We start from the raw sequence: 17,841 nt of genomic DNA on the forward strand, positions 1-17,841 counted from the left end.
ATGAGTGTAAGGTAAAAATTATGTTAAATAATATTATTATGTAATATACTTTGTATAAAGTCAACAAGGGCTATGGTAATAAGGAACGTAAGTAACTATAGAAACAAAATTTACGATGCCTGGTCGAGAATAACGAGCATAACAAGCATTATAAAATACACCTTTTTATGCTGTTCTATGTTATTTTATATGTTTATGTAGAATTATTATATCATATATTATGGGTTGTATAAAACCAATACCTAGTTTAGGGCGTATGAATTCGAGTTGTTATCATCATCATCATCATTTTACAAATAATATTGTAATCACCAGAATACACCTGCATGCGGTGTTCTCTATTGTTCTATTCGCAAAACGTATAAATTATACCTGGGTTAATTGTTATTATGTTTGTAGGTATCGTGAAATCCGTATATATCAAACACGAAAATAACATCATTAAAAAAACAACCACTAACCGCAGAAATTATCTTACGTTTGGCTATGTAAATTCAATTCAGAATTAATTATTATCGTTCATAAACATAATATACAACACAATATACACGTACCGCGATAATTGATTGAAATAATATGGATCAATATAGTTGAATACGATGGGGTAAAGTGTGTTAAAGATTAGAAATTAAAAAATTTATTTTCTGCAGCTTTACTGCACGTAACTAATATATATATTATTAAAAAACAAAATATTAACTTCAACAGAATATTTGAAATATTTAATACAATGAAAATTAATTATAAATGTTACTCAAAACAATGTCTATCTAAAGACATATTATAGGTTATTATCACAATAATTAAACAAAAACCAACGGTTTCCAAATAAAATACATTATGCAATAGTAAACAATTCCAAATTATAGTACGCAAGTAAAAGTGCATATTAAGAAGTCCTCAATTAAATTTCTGAAACGAAATCTAATTGGATTTAAACCGTTTGGTTTAATTACTCTTTGGACAATAACAAATCGGAATAATAAAATTTAAACAATGCATACTTGACAATTAAAATACTGTGAAAATTAACTGTAAGTATACGAATTTCAGACATAAAAACAAATCATAAAATCAAATTAATATATTCACAAACTGTATAAGAGTAGTTTGAATATTTAAAATGTATTGCTTTAAAACTTCTCGCCGGTGATCAACGTTGTAAAAAACCGCATAAAATGTTTTTATCTTCATTAGATTTATGACAAAAATAACTGGTGAACTATCAATTTATCAAACCCCATTATTTATAGAGACAAAATTTTAAAGCCTGAAAAAAAATTCTACTTAAATTTAGGTTTAAAATAAACATAAAATGAAACTTTTATATAATCTAAAGTTTTTGCTGATACGTATCAACATAAAAATACAAAATAAATAATACAATGAAATTAAATTATTTTACGAATAAAATATTTTCTTTTTTGAATAGATAATATCATGATTATAAACATTGGACGCATAAAATCTAACTTAATTTTAATGATGCATATTGGTTTATATTATTTTATTAAGTCAGACGTCAATGCTATAGCTATAAATGATTTTTGAGTGACAGAAACTTGATAATTCATTAACATTTCTTCAGTTAATTTACTATTGAGTACAAAGCTATTATTTAGTAAGAGTTCAGTTATTATAAACTTATTACCAACGATAAATCATTTAATTCGAAAAATTATTCTGCTTAAAAATAAGGAAACCAAAGTTTTAATGGTCTTTTAAATTAATAATCATTTAACAAAAATTTAACAGTTACTACACACTGAGTTGATAAAACAAAAATTATAATATTTTACTAACTATACGAATATATTAAATTGAATAGGCTTTAAAATTATCACTGATCATATTGTAAAACTATGAAGAAACTATACACTAGTTCATAATGATTCAATTAAAAATTGCAATAGTTTTATTTTTTCAGAAACTTAAGAACTTTTGTATATTTTATGAGTTTTACGGCTTATATTAATTTATAACCACATGATTAAGTACTACATGTAAGTATCAAAATGTAATTTAAAAAAATATACATATAAACATAAAATTCTAAAGATAATTTTCTTATTTACTTAAAGAAGTTTATTTAAAATTCATATCGTTTTCATAAATTACTTGAAAATTATTTCAAATGGTTTTTAAGAATCCTACTTTATTATTTTATTTGTTAATGTTAACAAAATATAAAATGATATATCAATAATTCTATCATAAATTTAAAATATATTATATTTATTTAATACATATAAATCTCACATAATTAACATAATATGGCATACATAACTACCTTCTATTATTAATATTTAAACAATGCAATTATGTTTTAAATGAAATCAATATTTTCAATCTTTTATCTGATTCATCAATATCAGATTGAATTGTTTTTTATTGGAATAATAAACACTTATCAATGTAACATAATATATTATGCGGTACTAAACAATTTGAATCATAATTCAGTTGCTGACCAATTGAAAATGTACAGTTAAAAAAGTTGAATTTCCGGATTTTTGAAAGTGTTGCGATTTGTTTTTTAGATTATTATTTAATAGGTAGCTTAACTTATTTAACCGTTATGATACGCATCAGCTTAAGGTTTAAATCTTTTTCAATTTTAATTTTATATTGTCAAGTTGAATTGCTAAAATAAACAATTCCTTAAACAATTTATACTTTGTAAATAGTAATTTTATTTACAAAATATAATTTATAATTGACTTATTTATATAGATTTAAGCAAAAATAGTCATAGTTTATTAAATAGTAAATTTATTTCTAATTTGATATTAATTAATGTTTGTTCAATACATTATAATAATTAGTCTTAATTCAAAGTTTAACAAAGAGATTATTCAAAATGTATTTTTTTATAGGACTAATTAAATGTTTGCAATAAAAATAAATTTATAATTAAAAAATTCTTTCCAAGTTTAATAAAGGTACAAAAGATATTGGCAAGCAGTTTCTACTTTATCAATATTTATTATGCGCAATAGGAATAAAACTGGTATTCTGTTTCACGTTATTAAAATACTAAATAATATCACTAATCACTATAGGTACTTATTAGATTATTTGACTGAATATTAAGTTTTAGCTTCTCAGTTTTGGGCTTCTATGCTTTAACTCTCAACAATGAAAGTTATAAATTATATACACGTAAATTAGGTACTTATATAATATATTAACTGATTTTTAATATTCTTATAATTATTATGAACAATTTTTTAAAAATCCTTTGATCATCCTCAATTCTCAATCGTTTATTAATCACGTTTTATAGAGTAATTGAATATTGAAAATACTATTGGAATAAATGGTTAGTAATATGTAATAAATTAACCGTTAAAACGATTTAAGTTGATTTCTGGTGCATTTAAAATAATTTACAGTTTATCGTTCTCTGAATGTTTACCTTTACTATATATTTTATATACTAAACAATTTACGCATTTCCGATGAAACATAATTTTTTGAAGTATATTGCATGCTTCATTATTTAAATAAATACGATTAAATTGAAATAGTACTTTACGGCTGTAATCAATTAGGTACCCGTATAAAAATTATATGTTCAACGGTTGATACATTCAATTGTTAATAAGCTTCAAATAAATCAATTATTGTAGTAAATATTTGACCAGTTAATTCTGGTTATGGCAACTGGTATCAATACAGTTTTTTTATAAATAAATTATATATGTATAAATGCAACCTTATTTACCTATTTGTTACATTTTTTTCTCAGTGTTTTTATTACTGTTGATTATACTTATTAAACTTTTTCTACCACCTACGTAGTATCGGTGTATTTCCATTCATCAACTTATTTAGATTTAATTTAATTTTTAAAGAAAATACAATTTATACATATTTGTTTTTAATTAAAATAGTTTAAATATTTTTTTTTTTTACGAATTGACTCAATATTGAAGATTAAGTTAAGTTATGACAAAGCACGATACAACGAAGTGTCTATGATCACTGCCAAATGGTTAATCTGATTCAAACGGAAATATGTTTTTATTTAAAATTTGGTAGTTACCTAAATATTCATTGGTTTGTTACTAAAAATCATCACTTATAGGAATTTAATTTTTAATTTTATCATTTTATCATTTTGTGTTTATTCATGTACCTACAACCAATAAAAAGTACTTTTAATTATTGTCATACAATGAATTCAGAAATGTTCACTGCACACATGCATGGCAACTCTTTTTTTCCAAAACAATACCTTTTACCCATGTCAACTGCACTATCTACACGATTGATTATATTTACCAGTTTTATCTTGTCGTCTTTTTATGTTTAACGATTGATTCCAGTTCGATAATTCACCTTGAGACATTATTAACTCAATAGCCTCTCACCCGTATTATTGACATTACTTCCATTATTATACTAATAAGTAATAGGTAAACAAAAAGTTTAAAAACCTCAAATTGCTATACACGGTCTTAACTCAACTTATCTTTATTAGACACTATACCATATACTTTGTACTTAATATATATATATATATTATAAATTACTTTTTATCCAATAAATTAAATTACTCCATAAATAATTAAATTTATTTTTTCTAATTAAACCTCACTAAATTTTAAAATTAAAGTTTATATTTGTAAATATATCGATGAAAAGTCATTAATATACAAGTATAGAAATATATTTTGTTGTTAATAATATCTAATTATAATTATTGTAAATTTTTATGTTGATATGATATTGTGGTCTTAATACAACGTATTATTAAGAATTTTACAAAAATCAATAAAATGTACCTAACCTAATCGTTCAAATGAAAAAAAATTGTCATATTTCTATGTGTACGATTTGTGATAATAACAAACACGTTAATATATACGTATTGTAAAACAAAAAAATACGTTCAATGTTTAAATACAAATTACATTTTTTTACTCACTCGGACGTGTGGTCGTTGGAAATTCGTAGTAAAGTGTACAATGAAATGACGACCAACGGCGTTGACCAAGCCAAAGTCCAAGACCATCGAACTAGAGTATCTTCGGACGTAAAGGCGAACACAAGAAGAGTGTGTAAATAAAAACCTTCAGCCAACATCCATGCGTAGTTGGTTAGCAAAAAATAGTGTAGAACGACGTGTAATATTTGACACCACCACTGCAAAAATATAAAAATCATATATAATATCGTTACTAAATATTATAACGTGTTCATTTTCTATCGGTAAATTCAAATTTAAAAGGTAGATAAGTGGGTATCTCTCTGCTGTACATTAAGTGTTTAGTGAGTTATTATTATAGGTGTAGTAAATTAAAATTAAATGATATACCAATCTCTATAGTCTATATTATACGAAAAACGTTCACTTGCAGAAACGGTCTACCAGCTTATAGCACCAAGTGATGTGTTTTTTTTCTTGATATACCTATTATATCATAATTTATTTTACTTTTAGTATTGTAACGTGGCCAAGGATGACTAGTTGAATATAGTATATTCAGGGAAATAAAATAGTTTCCTTTGAATATATTATAACCATAGCCCAAGAGCACAAAAGGTATTGATGATCTTAATATTAAAATATAGTGTAAATTGGTCTAATCATTGTTATTACATAGTTTTATTATCACTTACGGACAGGGTTCATGTGTGCGTCATGGTAATCACAGAAAATATTGGTATTTGGCCGTAGCTTTACAATTAGAAATGTGGGACAAAGTTGGGTGGATTTAATATTATCTAGTCAGCATATTTTACACGTTATGTTTATAAGACATATGTTATACATGTATATAGCTCTAATATGTGTATGTAAATATAAATAATGATGTAACAACCATTACAGTATAATAGTAGATTGATACGAAATTTTTAGAAAATATTGTGTTTGTTATATTATTAGTATAATAATAATATTTATTTATTCCAATTCTATAAATTATATCTCAAAATTTAATAACGTCTTTCTGTAAATACCTTAAACATAAAACATTAAAAATTTAAAAATATATATTAAATAAATAAAAGTTTAAGTTCCCTACAATAATGTTGTTAAATTATGGCAAAATAATTAATATCATGAGTTATTTTTTTCATAAACGATTGCGTCTGAATTTAAAATGAAAATATGTAATAAAAAATAATTTTCTGCATACATTTTTTTAGATTTCATGATTTCAGTATTAAATACTTATAAAAAATCTTGTATTAAATTTTCAAAACTTGAAAACAAAAGAAAAGTTCTTATGAATTTTAAACTATAAAATAGTTCGTTTTTTTTGTTGCATTTTTGAAAAATTTCCACAACATTTTAACTTTAAAAGCGTGTAAAAACAAAATGTGACTATTTATTTTAAATATTTTTATACGGATATAAAAATAACTAACCTTACTGATTTTAAATAGAGCATACAAATTCATAAAACGTGTTCAGTTTAATTTATTCAACAAATTTAATCATATAATTTAGTGGAAACTATTTACGGATGAGTTAGATTGAGTTATAACTTACAATGAGGTATTAAACTAAGAAGAAAACTATTTGAAACCTCATATTTTGTATTCTTAGAAACTTGGTGGAGCTTAGTTAAAACTGAAAATGTTTACACTTAACTTTACTTTCACAAATCTTCTAATTAATCGTATTTGATCAGATTTGAGCTGATTTAACTCATAATGTATTATGTTTATGATACACATGATTATAATAAATTACTTATTAAACGACATTAACATTTTTGCAACATAATTAAAAACGAACCATATTATATTAACTCACATATTATTTTGTTTATTTCACAAGTACAATTAATGAAGATAAATGAATAAATAATTAAAACAAAATATAATTTCCTTAGCATCTCAGTGCTTGAGTGGTAACATTGAGCTTAATAAATATAAATCCCACGTGTGTTAAAAAAAGTTTGACTTTTACGAATAGTTTTTTACTCTTTTATAGTTTAACCTTACGATCTAATTGAGTCAATAATTTTCCATGTGATCTTTCAAGTTTAATATTTTACGAATCTAAGTTTCCTTTTTTAATACCATTTAAGAGATCTTTGATTATAAACCATTTATTTTAAATGATTTTTAACGTTGAAGAACTCTAAAAAAAAAAATGCCGATAACACCAGTCTGTTGGGTTAATAATATTATTATAGCATTGTAGATAAATAAAAAAGTAATCGAAATAAAAATAAAATAAAATAACGAAAATCATTCAGATCATTTTATCAATATATTGACGCAATAAAACAAGTACAATGTCTGAATACTGAGGTTGGTGCATACAGTCAATAGATTGATGAACACTATTGAATTTATTATTTATTAAAGGTAAATAGCTAAATCATTTATAATAATATTTTGGTTCAAAGTCTGTTGGCTGCAGGTTTGTTAGATGGTAGTTGAATAAAACAATAGAACAATACGTTTATTGACTAAAGTTCACTTGTCAAGACCTATTGAATGGAGTGTGACTGATAATCAACTAATGGAATCCAATGGAGTTGAAAAATTATAAGGAAATAGACGGCGAGCCAATGTCTCCTCATTTATTAGGATACGCGTCAAGGGCTACGCTCGTTCCGCACCTGACAAACGCTACTTTTACTTAGAAAAAAATATTTTTGTGAATTTCATAAATTTATCAATGTAGTATTGTTATATATTTAAGTACTTCCTAATGGAAAAGTGTTATTAAAAATTATTTAACGGTTTAAATATTATAATTATAAAAAGTATTTTTTGCAGTAGAAAATTGTTTTTAGAAAATTAATTAATTTTCTAAAATAAAGTAAATAATAAAAAACTTATATAGTTTTATATAAATATATTAAAATTTATAATAATATATTAACAGTGCATTTTACATTATATATATATAGTCCCACTATAAAATAATAATATTGTTAAGTCAATAACTATTGAACTTATATTGATGTACATTTTTTGTTATTATTTCTACCTCTTATAATAAATATTAAAAATTAATTTTTATTTTGAATTTATACTTCCTATATTTCCATTTCTTTAGTAAATTATAAATATATTTATAAATTGTATGTAAATATGGTAAATGTTAGAAAGTAAAGTAAAAACAATTTACACTTGAGCAAAGTTAAGTAAGTAAACTGAGATTGTAGAGTATATTACATATTTTCACTATAAATATTATACAATTGTTAGTGTTTTTATAAAGAAAAAAAACTATTTATTTACATTTCCCATGCGTTCAAAATGATGAAAATAGAGTTTAGTTTTAATCATATAATTTTTTTTCTAAGTTCTTAAATAATACAATAGTAATTTTTACAATACACAGGATTTTTAAATCTTAGTTCCAGTTTCACACTAAAGAAAAAAAGATCCTTTATATCTTTAGACATTGTGGTGAAATATAAATGGGAATTTATTTCGTAGATTGAGAAAACATATTTTAATACTTCAGTAGTTCAGTAGCGTTATTAAAATAATTATTTAAATTGTAAACTTACTAGTACCATCCTTTTTCTTTTATTTACTTTAAATACGTATTTATAAAAATAATTTTTCAAAACCAATGGTAGTATAATTCAATGAATTACATATTATTAACTATAAACAGTAAATATGTATATTTAATTATACACTGTAGACATTTTTGTGGTTTGGTATATTATTATTAATAATTTAACTGCAAGGTAGATTATATATTATTTTATCATAAATACACATTAAAAGGAAGAATTAGATGACAATTACACATACTGGAAGAAAAATATACATTTTAATCTGGAAATGGATTCCACATAAATACAATTTTATTAGTTTATTACACAACTTGGCAAGTGTCATGCAGGACTGAGAATAATACAATTTTTAGTTATAATGAAGGGAGGTAAGGAAATAACATTTTTTTCTTAAATTAAATACAGGAAGTCGAAACCCAAAAGAAATATTTTATCATTCAAAACTACCGACACGCTGTATTAGAATACGTAGGTAGATACGTTGTTTAACTTCACCAAGGTTAGGTAACTGTATCAATTTTTAACGTAGGTACTTGTAAAATCTATTTCGTGTTCAAATATGTAAATTGATAAAAGCGTTTTTGTAATTGTTTAAGCTTTTAAACTGGTCAGAACTAAGATTACTATAGAATTTTTAACTATCCGAAGTATAATCTTTAAATACCTTAGTATATTATAGAACTTGTACCTATAGTGAATTAAATATTTGAATAGTAAGTATTCATTCAATTTATTAGTTTTTAACAAATTATAATAGATATAGCAAATAAAAAATTATAGTTTAGTTTTTTTTTTAACATTGTTGCTTTAGTTGTAAATAAAACATTTTCCTCTCATCAAGTCTAAAACATAAAACATGTAATCATTTTTGAGTTTTCAGACGGTAATATTAACTTGCTACTGAAGATAACATAATATTCATTGTTGGTTCATAAGTGAAGTTATTCAAGTTTAGAAAAAAGGGGAAATAGTACATATAAGTAAATGTGATTAATAAATGTTAGACGGTTATAAACAACGTAAAAAATAAATGCTCTTTGAATATTTAAACTAGGTATGCAAAATCGACAAAAAACTGTATGGTACATTAATAATACAAAAGAGAAAAAAAATGTAACGTTTTCAGAATATTTAAATAAGATAAAAGCGTAACAGTGAGCAAAACTACAGTCTTGTGAACAATGCAAATAAACACGTTCCTGATGGGAAAACTGATAGGAAATTATTATTTCGAAAACATGTTATTATAACACAGTATCTCGTATGCGGTTGTAATGTGAGCGTAGCTGTGACAGCATAATATTTTCTATTCGAAAGTAAAATGATGAAGGGAAGAAAAATATTGTTATTGTGTGCTGGGTTTGAAAACCCTGTGGGTATTTTGTTAGAAAAGCTCCACACAACTGCATAGGTTAAATTTATGCACAATGGCTCAGAAATTTACATACCCCGTTGTGAAGTACGACTGACGGATGCTCGACGACCAGTCTGTACCACAGCAGCCATAGAAGATTATTGATAGCGAACGATGTGAACATGTGCGTGTGCAATGTGTTGCGTGCACATCTCAAAGACCTGTAAGTAAAAAAGGTAAACGTTTACATGGACGATAATGTATTATGTTTTGAATTATTCCCCGTACAATAGTTAACTGATATGTTATTGATACAAAACCGCGGTAGTTTTTCAAAATGGTTTCTGACATCGGATTTATGCGTCAAGCGCTTATATTAACATATCATAATTGTACATTACGAGGCTAGGTTTTTGTGAAAAAAGTGTATTAATTACACTATTTTTTGTATTACACTCTCGGTTACTATTTTACTAAGGTTGTGTTGATGAATTGTGATATATTATAAGTTGATATTTATTAGACAATTATGGTTAGAGGTAAAATTTTGTAAGTTGAGATATAATAAAATAATATAAATGAACTTATACATCGTCTACAGATTTATGAACTAATTTACAAAGATTATAGTTCGGGATACTTTTAAGACGCAACAATTATGATAATTATACTATATTTTAAGGTAATATTTCTCAGTTAATAGTATAATATAATATTATTAATTAGTACGTCAATCAATTTTTTAATTACAAATTATTATTAAATATTTTTATTAACAATGTAAAATACAATTTTTAAATTACAAATAGAAATACAAATACATCGAAGTTAGTTTAATGCTTTAAGGTTAATATTGTCATGAGTTTTTTTTTTTTTTGAAAAGAGATAACACGATTTTCAATGTTAAATATTTTGGGACGCACATCATTAATCTCAATGCACAGGACACATTACACAATATACATGTAACGCAGTTTATGTTGAATTTCAAGTAAATTGGTATCATGAAAACTTATTTGATGTCAGACAAGACTCCGTCAAGGGTTCATAATATTTCATTCGTAAATGTACATATAAATAAACATAATTAATTTTGTATGGTATTTTAATGGTTGATTATTGGTTTGTCAAATCGAGCTTAAATAACGCGAATAATTTGGGCTTAAATTATACCTCTTTAACTGGTTACAGAAATAAAACATAGAATTTAAATTATTTCAGTTATTTTGATGGTGAATTTTGTATAATATCCATCTTAGTATTTTAACATTAATACTAAAATAACATCTATAAATATTAAATAAATCATAAATAATTTAATATTTTAATTAGTCTTGACTAGAATTTAATGATGTAAAAAATAGATAAGTCCAATCATTGAATTTTAAGTTATTATTCCAGCGGGCATTGAATAATTTCTGAAATATATGTTTGAAAATTTATTAAACTCTTTTAGAATATATATTAAATAGAAAATGATATTATGTTGATAAAGTATACTTTACGTTGAACAAATCATACCAAAACATTATTATATTGAGCTATTTTCTAACTAAAGATGTACTTCAAAGGTATTTTGTGAGCTTTTGAAAATCAAACGAGCTACTAATGAAATATTATTATAAGGAAAGTTTATCTCATTGTCAATGAACTAACGATGGTCATAATATATAAAAGATAATACCTTTTGTCATTCAAAGTTCATTTATCGGCTTAATTATAATTACCTACATACCTAACTTAAACTACATATTTATCCCTTAGAGTTTTTTTTTTATTATTTTTTTTTAAATATTTTGGATCTATAACTTATAAAAGCTCAACGTATAAAGTTTTAATAAGTTCTGTAAATGGATGTTTGTTAAAAAAAAATCTTAAATTTTTAAACAAAAAGTTTCATACAAAGTTGTATAGATACTAAGTTGTATATCTACTAACTATAGATTCAAAACGTATTAAAATACTTAAGATTAAAGTTAGTTAAAAGCATAAATGCTAATTAACACCTAAATATATTAAAAAAAAATGATTGCAAGCAACCTTCCAACATAAAACATCTTTAGTGAAATGTTGATTATATTCAAATTGATCAAAAAAAAATGTACTTATTTAATACAATTATTAAATACCTGTGAAGATATTCGTGGTAAATGCTCAACACAAATTCTGTTTTTGTTATTATAATTTATGGAAAGGCCTTTACTTCTGACATTATACTCATTAGTCTAATGTGGTCTGTCATAACTCATTATAGATCGAATTACCTGTCTTATTTAAAAAATATTATTATTTATTAGGCACTTTTATTATTAAATTATTTATAAACTCACTTATACTATTATAAAATAAACTTTTTTAAGCACGAAAGTTTGAAAATAGGACAAAAAAAGCATGATTAACCCAATATAATATTACAAAAAAAAGTTTTTAATAATCTATAAATTAGTATATTATTATTAAACAAAAAATACCACAAAGAGAATTACAAAAAATTTAAAATTTAAAATTAAAAAAAAAAAAATCACATAGGTAAAAAAACTTATTCAAATTAAATTTAGTTAATTAATATTTGTTTTATGATTTAAGAAGTAAACGGTAATTTAATATTATATTTTTTTTTATACAAATGTATACAAAAAATAAAAATAATAGTATATTTATTCAAAATTAAATACTGAAACACAAATTATCGTTCATATTTTTTGATATTATGATAAATATTTTAAATTCATATTATAATAAATGTAAGTATGATTTCGGGTATACACAAAAGTAATTACATTAAGTTCAAAAAAAAAAAAAAATCAAACGTTTGTTAAAAAAATAACACAAATTAGCGGGGTCTTCCACGTTAATATCTGTGTACACTGCAAGTTAAGCTCTTTTTTCTAACACACATACCCTGGGCATTAACTATTGTCAACCTCTTCTTAAAATTAAAATTATATTTTTTTAATACCTTTTCTTTCGCATCATATAATTATTTTAAATAAAGGATAAAGGTTTTCACTTGTGCTTATTGTAAACCATTATTTTATAAATTGTAAAATTGTCCAGTTTTAAAAAAAAATACAGGTTTTATCACTCATAAATATTATCCTGTACAATAGTACAAACCACTAATATAAGTTTACCACCTAATGATTCTATCATAATAAGTATTATTTACAATATATTATTATTTAGTTTAACTGTATTAATATGTAGGTATTGTTTATTCATTAATTGTTTTTCGTGGTACTACCAATTTTTGATTTTGAGTAGAAATAATAAATTATTCACATGTACAATGTACATCAATAGCTTATATAGTTTGTATATACATTTATAATATGTTTTTTTTTGTGATGGTAAACCTTTTTAATTGCCGTTAATTAATTTAAAATTATTATTAGTTGTCAATCAATATCAAATATTTCAATTTATTGACTTGTATAAATTACGAGTAAAATTAATGCGTTGGACCTTCAAGTAATGACAATTGACAGATACATGCCCGTGCTTGTAAAATAATTGAATAAATCCTAATAAAAATGTACTGATCATTATCTAAATGACTAAAAGTAACCTATGTAGATTTTGAAATAATTTTTAATGTTGAAGATCAAAAAGAATTGATTGGGTATTTATAACAGTTGCGCATTATATCGAGCGATCTTTTCAATTATGGACACTTATAAATCGAAAAGAATTCATGTTTTTTAAAACATTTTATTTAGGGATGGGCCAGTTCTGGTTCTTAGATTTCATCAGTTCTTTAGGAAACAAAGGAATCGATAATTATCGCTAATTTTAGGCATTTAAATGCCACATTTTTTGCGCTAATCTAAACTTAAAATATTTATAACTAATTAAATTTTTGATCGAAATTTGATTTTTATACTCCTATATTAAAGTTATTAGACAAATTAAAGAACTAATGAAAAAATAATGCAAACAAATATCATTATTTTTTGAAAAATTTTTTTTAACTGAATAATGTAGTTATAAGATAGTGTTATAAATATTAAAAAAATTTTTTTTCTATGATAAATAAATAATACATGAATATTTACAATTCAAATTTTTAGAATACTATTTTTAAAATGAAGAAGTCTATTTATTTGATATTATTATAATTTATAATGTAACAATAAGGCATACAGTTTGTACTTAATCAAAAAATAATACGGTTATATGTTGTTGATTGAAATTGTGAGTTTAACAAAATTTTCTTCAATGCCTATTACTTTTTTAAATAATATAAAGGTTTGTCTATCAACCCGTGTGGGTAAACAAACTTTACACAAACAAATTACCATTAAATATATCATTTATCTTTTCAGCATATTTTATCCGATTATTATATTTTTTTTACCTATTATGTAGTCATATTTAAAGTATTATTAATCGTATGTAACATTCGTGGTCATGGATCAGTCATCCTTCGTAACTTCAGTAATATTAGATTTATTATGAATAAATTATAAGTTTTTAATTTTTTTTTTTTATAATATTATATAAATATACAACCTATATCTACAACCATCACATATAGCTGAGTTTGAATACAATTAAATCATTAAAATTATCGATAAATTTGTGTTATCAAGATTTAATGGTACTTATAAACATTGATTAAATTTTAATAAATATACATATATTTTTCATATAACATAAATACAAATATCTTTTACTATGTGACACACTTAAAAAGCCAACCTGTTTATAGATCGATTCTCAGATCAATAATCTGAATGGACTGTTAAACATTGAACGAGAGGTAATTTTTTAGAATAAAGAGGTAGAGGTAAGTATTGAGATATCAAATAACTATTATACTTCACAATTCTATGGACATTTTCTAAAATAATCTTCATTATCTAGCTTAGCAAAACATTGTTTACTCAAACCTCTTATAGGCCAATAATTATCATTCCTTTTTAATCCAAAATACTAGAGATGATTATTTGTACATTTATTATGTATATAGTATACATTATCATTTACAAAATACTTATACAAACACATAGTTTGGGCTATATCTTTCACAAAGTAGTACAAATCTATTTTACAAAATTATTGAAACTATTTCATCATTAAAAATTATATTATTACACTTTTGATTTTTTTGATGTGTCCAGACTTTTGAATGGTCATGACTTGAGGGATTAATATTGAAACTTAAAAAGTTTAATTATTATCCTTCTTTATTTGTTATAATTAAATCTTATTTGTTAGACTGATATTTCTACGTCCTGTATAAAACACCGATACTGAAAATTATAATTATTATTGTTCTATAGGAAGGCGTCTTATAACGTTTTCTTTTAAAAACATATATTTAACTACTAACCAGCATATTATTCAACAAACCATTTTAACTGACTATTTATGCTAATTATACAGCTATTATTTTTATTGATAAAATTTCTTCAACTATTTTTAAAAAAAACGCACAAATGAACCTATCTTAATTTAATTTCTAAGGGGTATGAAAAATCAAATTAAGATAAAATGAAATAAATTGATAAATAATATTATAGTCACGGTTAAACAAAGGTATGCTTTAAAATGTGTCATTACGTCATAATGTAAAAATATCTACTTTTGATGTAGTTAAATACTTGGGATTCGACTTAGATAAACGACTGATCTGGAATAATCCTATTAGAACTAAAATATTAATTATTAAGGCTACTAAGATCCTTTTATATTTTAATAAATTACTAACCGCATTTTAAAACTCAAACTTTTAATTTATAAAACTATCTGGATGAAGGATTGCAGTTCTGGGACACAACGAAAGAATCAAACTTAAATATAGTTCAAGCTTTCCAAACTATTATAGTACAAAAAATATTAAACATGATATAATTTATCTTTAACAAAGAAGTATGAATTTTCTATACACACGTTCAATATACGTTTTCAGATACTTCAAAATAATTTTAATCTTCCAATAAATTCAAAAATCAGCAAGAGCTAGAAAAGAAGCGGTGTTGTTATATTTTTTGATATAATTATACAGTACATACTTATAACTTAAAAGATTCCCAAGAAAGGAATTTTTCGTAATACTTCTTACGTAGTTTATCAATGGCATAAAATATGTTATGTGTTATGAGTGTAAGTTCCTTATATTTTCAAACGATATGAAATTATTTCGGAGTATCAATATTGTGTCTGATTGTCATACCATCCAAACAATCTCAATTTTTTAGTTAAGTTGTCGAAATCTGTCAAGTTGCGTTTTATTATTACAAAGTGTAATTATATGCAGTTAAGTAGGACCCACTCATTAATTAAGTTACCTAACCGTATAAAATAAATAGGTTGATTATTTCCTCCGTTAAACATTTAAAAGACTTGAGTATCTCTGTAACACTTACTCCTAATTTTCATCTACACATTGCATCTATATGCTGTAGGGTACTAAAAGTAGTGGGCCTTGTATAGCACGTTATATTCGAGTTTCACCTCACTGCGTTTCTTAAAGTTATTTATTGCTCTCTGGTACGTTTTGTTGTTGAATATTCATCAGTGTTATGAAACCCACACATAGCATTTTCGCAACGGCATTTTCTCTCCTTAACAGGTTACATTCTAGACACCAAAAACTCTTAGCTAGACTATTCCTATATTAAACAACATTACCATAGTTGTATAGAAAAGTGTCCAAAAACTTTTCGATGATGCGCCATCACTTTTATCACAAATTAACTTTAAGCTTCTCTCCCGCTCTTTATGTCACTATGTTCGTTTTGTGGTTCCATCGAAAATTGCGCTCGTAACCATCCAATTCACCGAATAATAAATCTTGCAAACAAACACTTTTATAAACTTATTTAAATCTTGTCTCGTAAAAAAATATTTTAAAATTAATATATTCTTGTAAATATTGGGTCTTGATTTATTTGTTGATAAATAGATAAATAAATTAATTATACAAATTTACTTAAAAATATAATATAATATACTTATCGTCACATCTATAGTGAAAAAATTAGTCACTATACGTGGCTTCTTAAATATCTAATTTATGCCTGTACTATATTATTAAGTATTAAAATAAAAACATATAATGCATTTAATTCCTCAGCTACATTATTTGAAAATAAATAAAATAGTAAGTTTATAACAATCATAACATTCGATATAGTCAACAATTAGTATGAAAATTACATGTAAATATATTATATTATTATACTAGCTGAACCCGTGCACTTCGTTGCCCGTTTAAAATGCTAATTGCATAATATGATTCAAACTTTGTTTAATTTGTTATTTAATATTTGGTTTAACGATATTCAAAACTTAAACATTTTCATTGAACATTTTGAATCTCAAGAAACTAGTTCAAGCGCCACTTTAAAAATATGCTTTCTTATGGCACTCTAAATTTGTGGTATGAATGTACCATGTATATTGCAAGCAACCGTGTATCATTGTTCAGGCTCTACGTTTATCAGTCAGTGAGATGTCAGGTTATATTTTTATAGAAATTCCACTTGGAATTGCCTCACAGACTCTCTTATGATTATGCGAGTAGTAAATTATCAGGTAGGCAATCCACCTGTTGTTTATTTGTTTTTTAATACGGTGGATTATATACAATAATATGTTGTCTCGTGGTTTTTTTATATAGTTGGTATAACAACCTGATTTATGTACTAACACATTCACTACTTTATTATTATAACTAATAATTATTATTAAAAACCAATAGCAACCATTTATAAACAAAAATTTCCATCTTAAATCTCAAAACCTACAAAAATTGGGGTTTTCTTCAAGTTATTGCGATAGAACCCTTTAACGTGAATAAACTCCTTCGTTAAAAAAAAAAAAAGATCTGATGAGTAATTTCAGAGGTTACCCGGAGTTTTTCATTTCACATTTATATAGTTAGATTTGGTAGATATATTATATAAATTTATTAGTAAAATTCAACTTAAAAATCAAAAATAAATCATAAGGTTAGATTTATACTTATTGAGT

The 17,841-nt window shown here is 24.1% G+C and overlaps 1 protein-coding gene across 7 annotated transcripts in view; it reads right to left on the reverse strand.

Annotated features, from left to right (window-relative positions):
• Positions 1-17,841, reverse strand: part of LOC114128313 (calcitonin gene-related peptide type 1 receptor) — a 153,978-nt gene that overhangs the window by 25,343 nt on the left and 110,794 nt on the right. For all 7 annotated transcript variants that reach the window (XM_050198861.1, XM_050198860.1, XM_050198854.1 and 4 more), the window contains exons 6-7: positions 9,956-10,082; positions 4,934-5,151 (exon numbers count right to left, since the gene is read on the reverse strand). In XM_050198861.1, coding sequence (XP_050054818.1) covers positions 4,934-5,151; positions 9,956-10,082 — 345 coding nt within the window. The remainder of the gene's footprint in view (positions 1-4,933; positions 5,152-9,955; positions 10,083-17,841) is intronic.

This window comes from Aphis gossypii, chromosome 1 (assembly GCF_020184175.1).
Source record: "Aphis gossypii isolate Hap1 chromosome 1, ASM2018417v2, whole genome shotgun sequence".
In the NCBI taxonomy this organism is placed as follows: domain Eukaryota; kingdom Metazoa; phylum Arthropoda; class Insecta; order Hemiptera; family Aphididae; genus Aphis; species Aphis gossypii.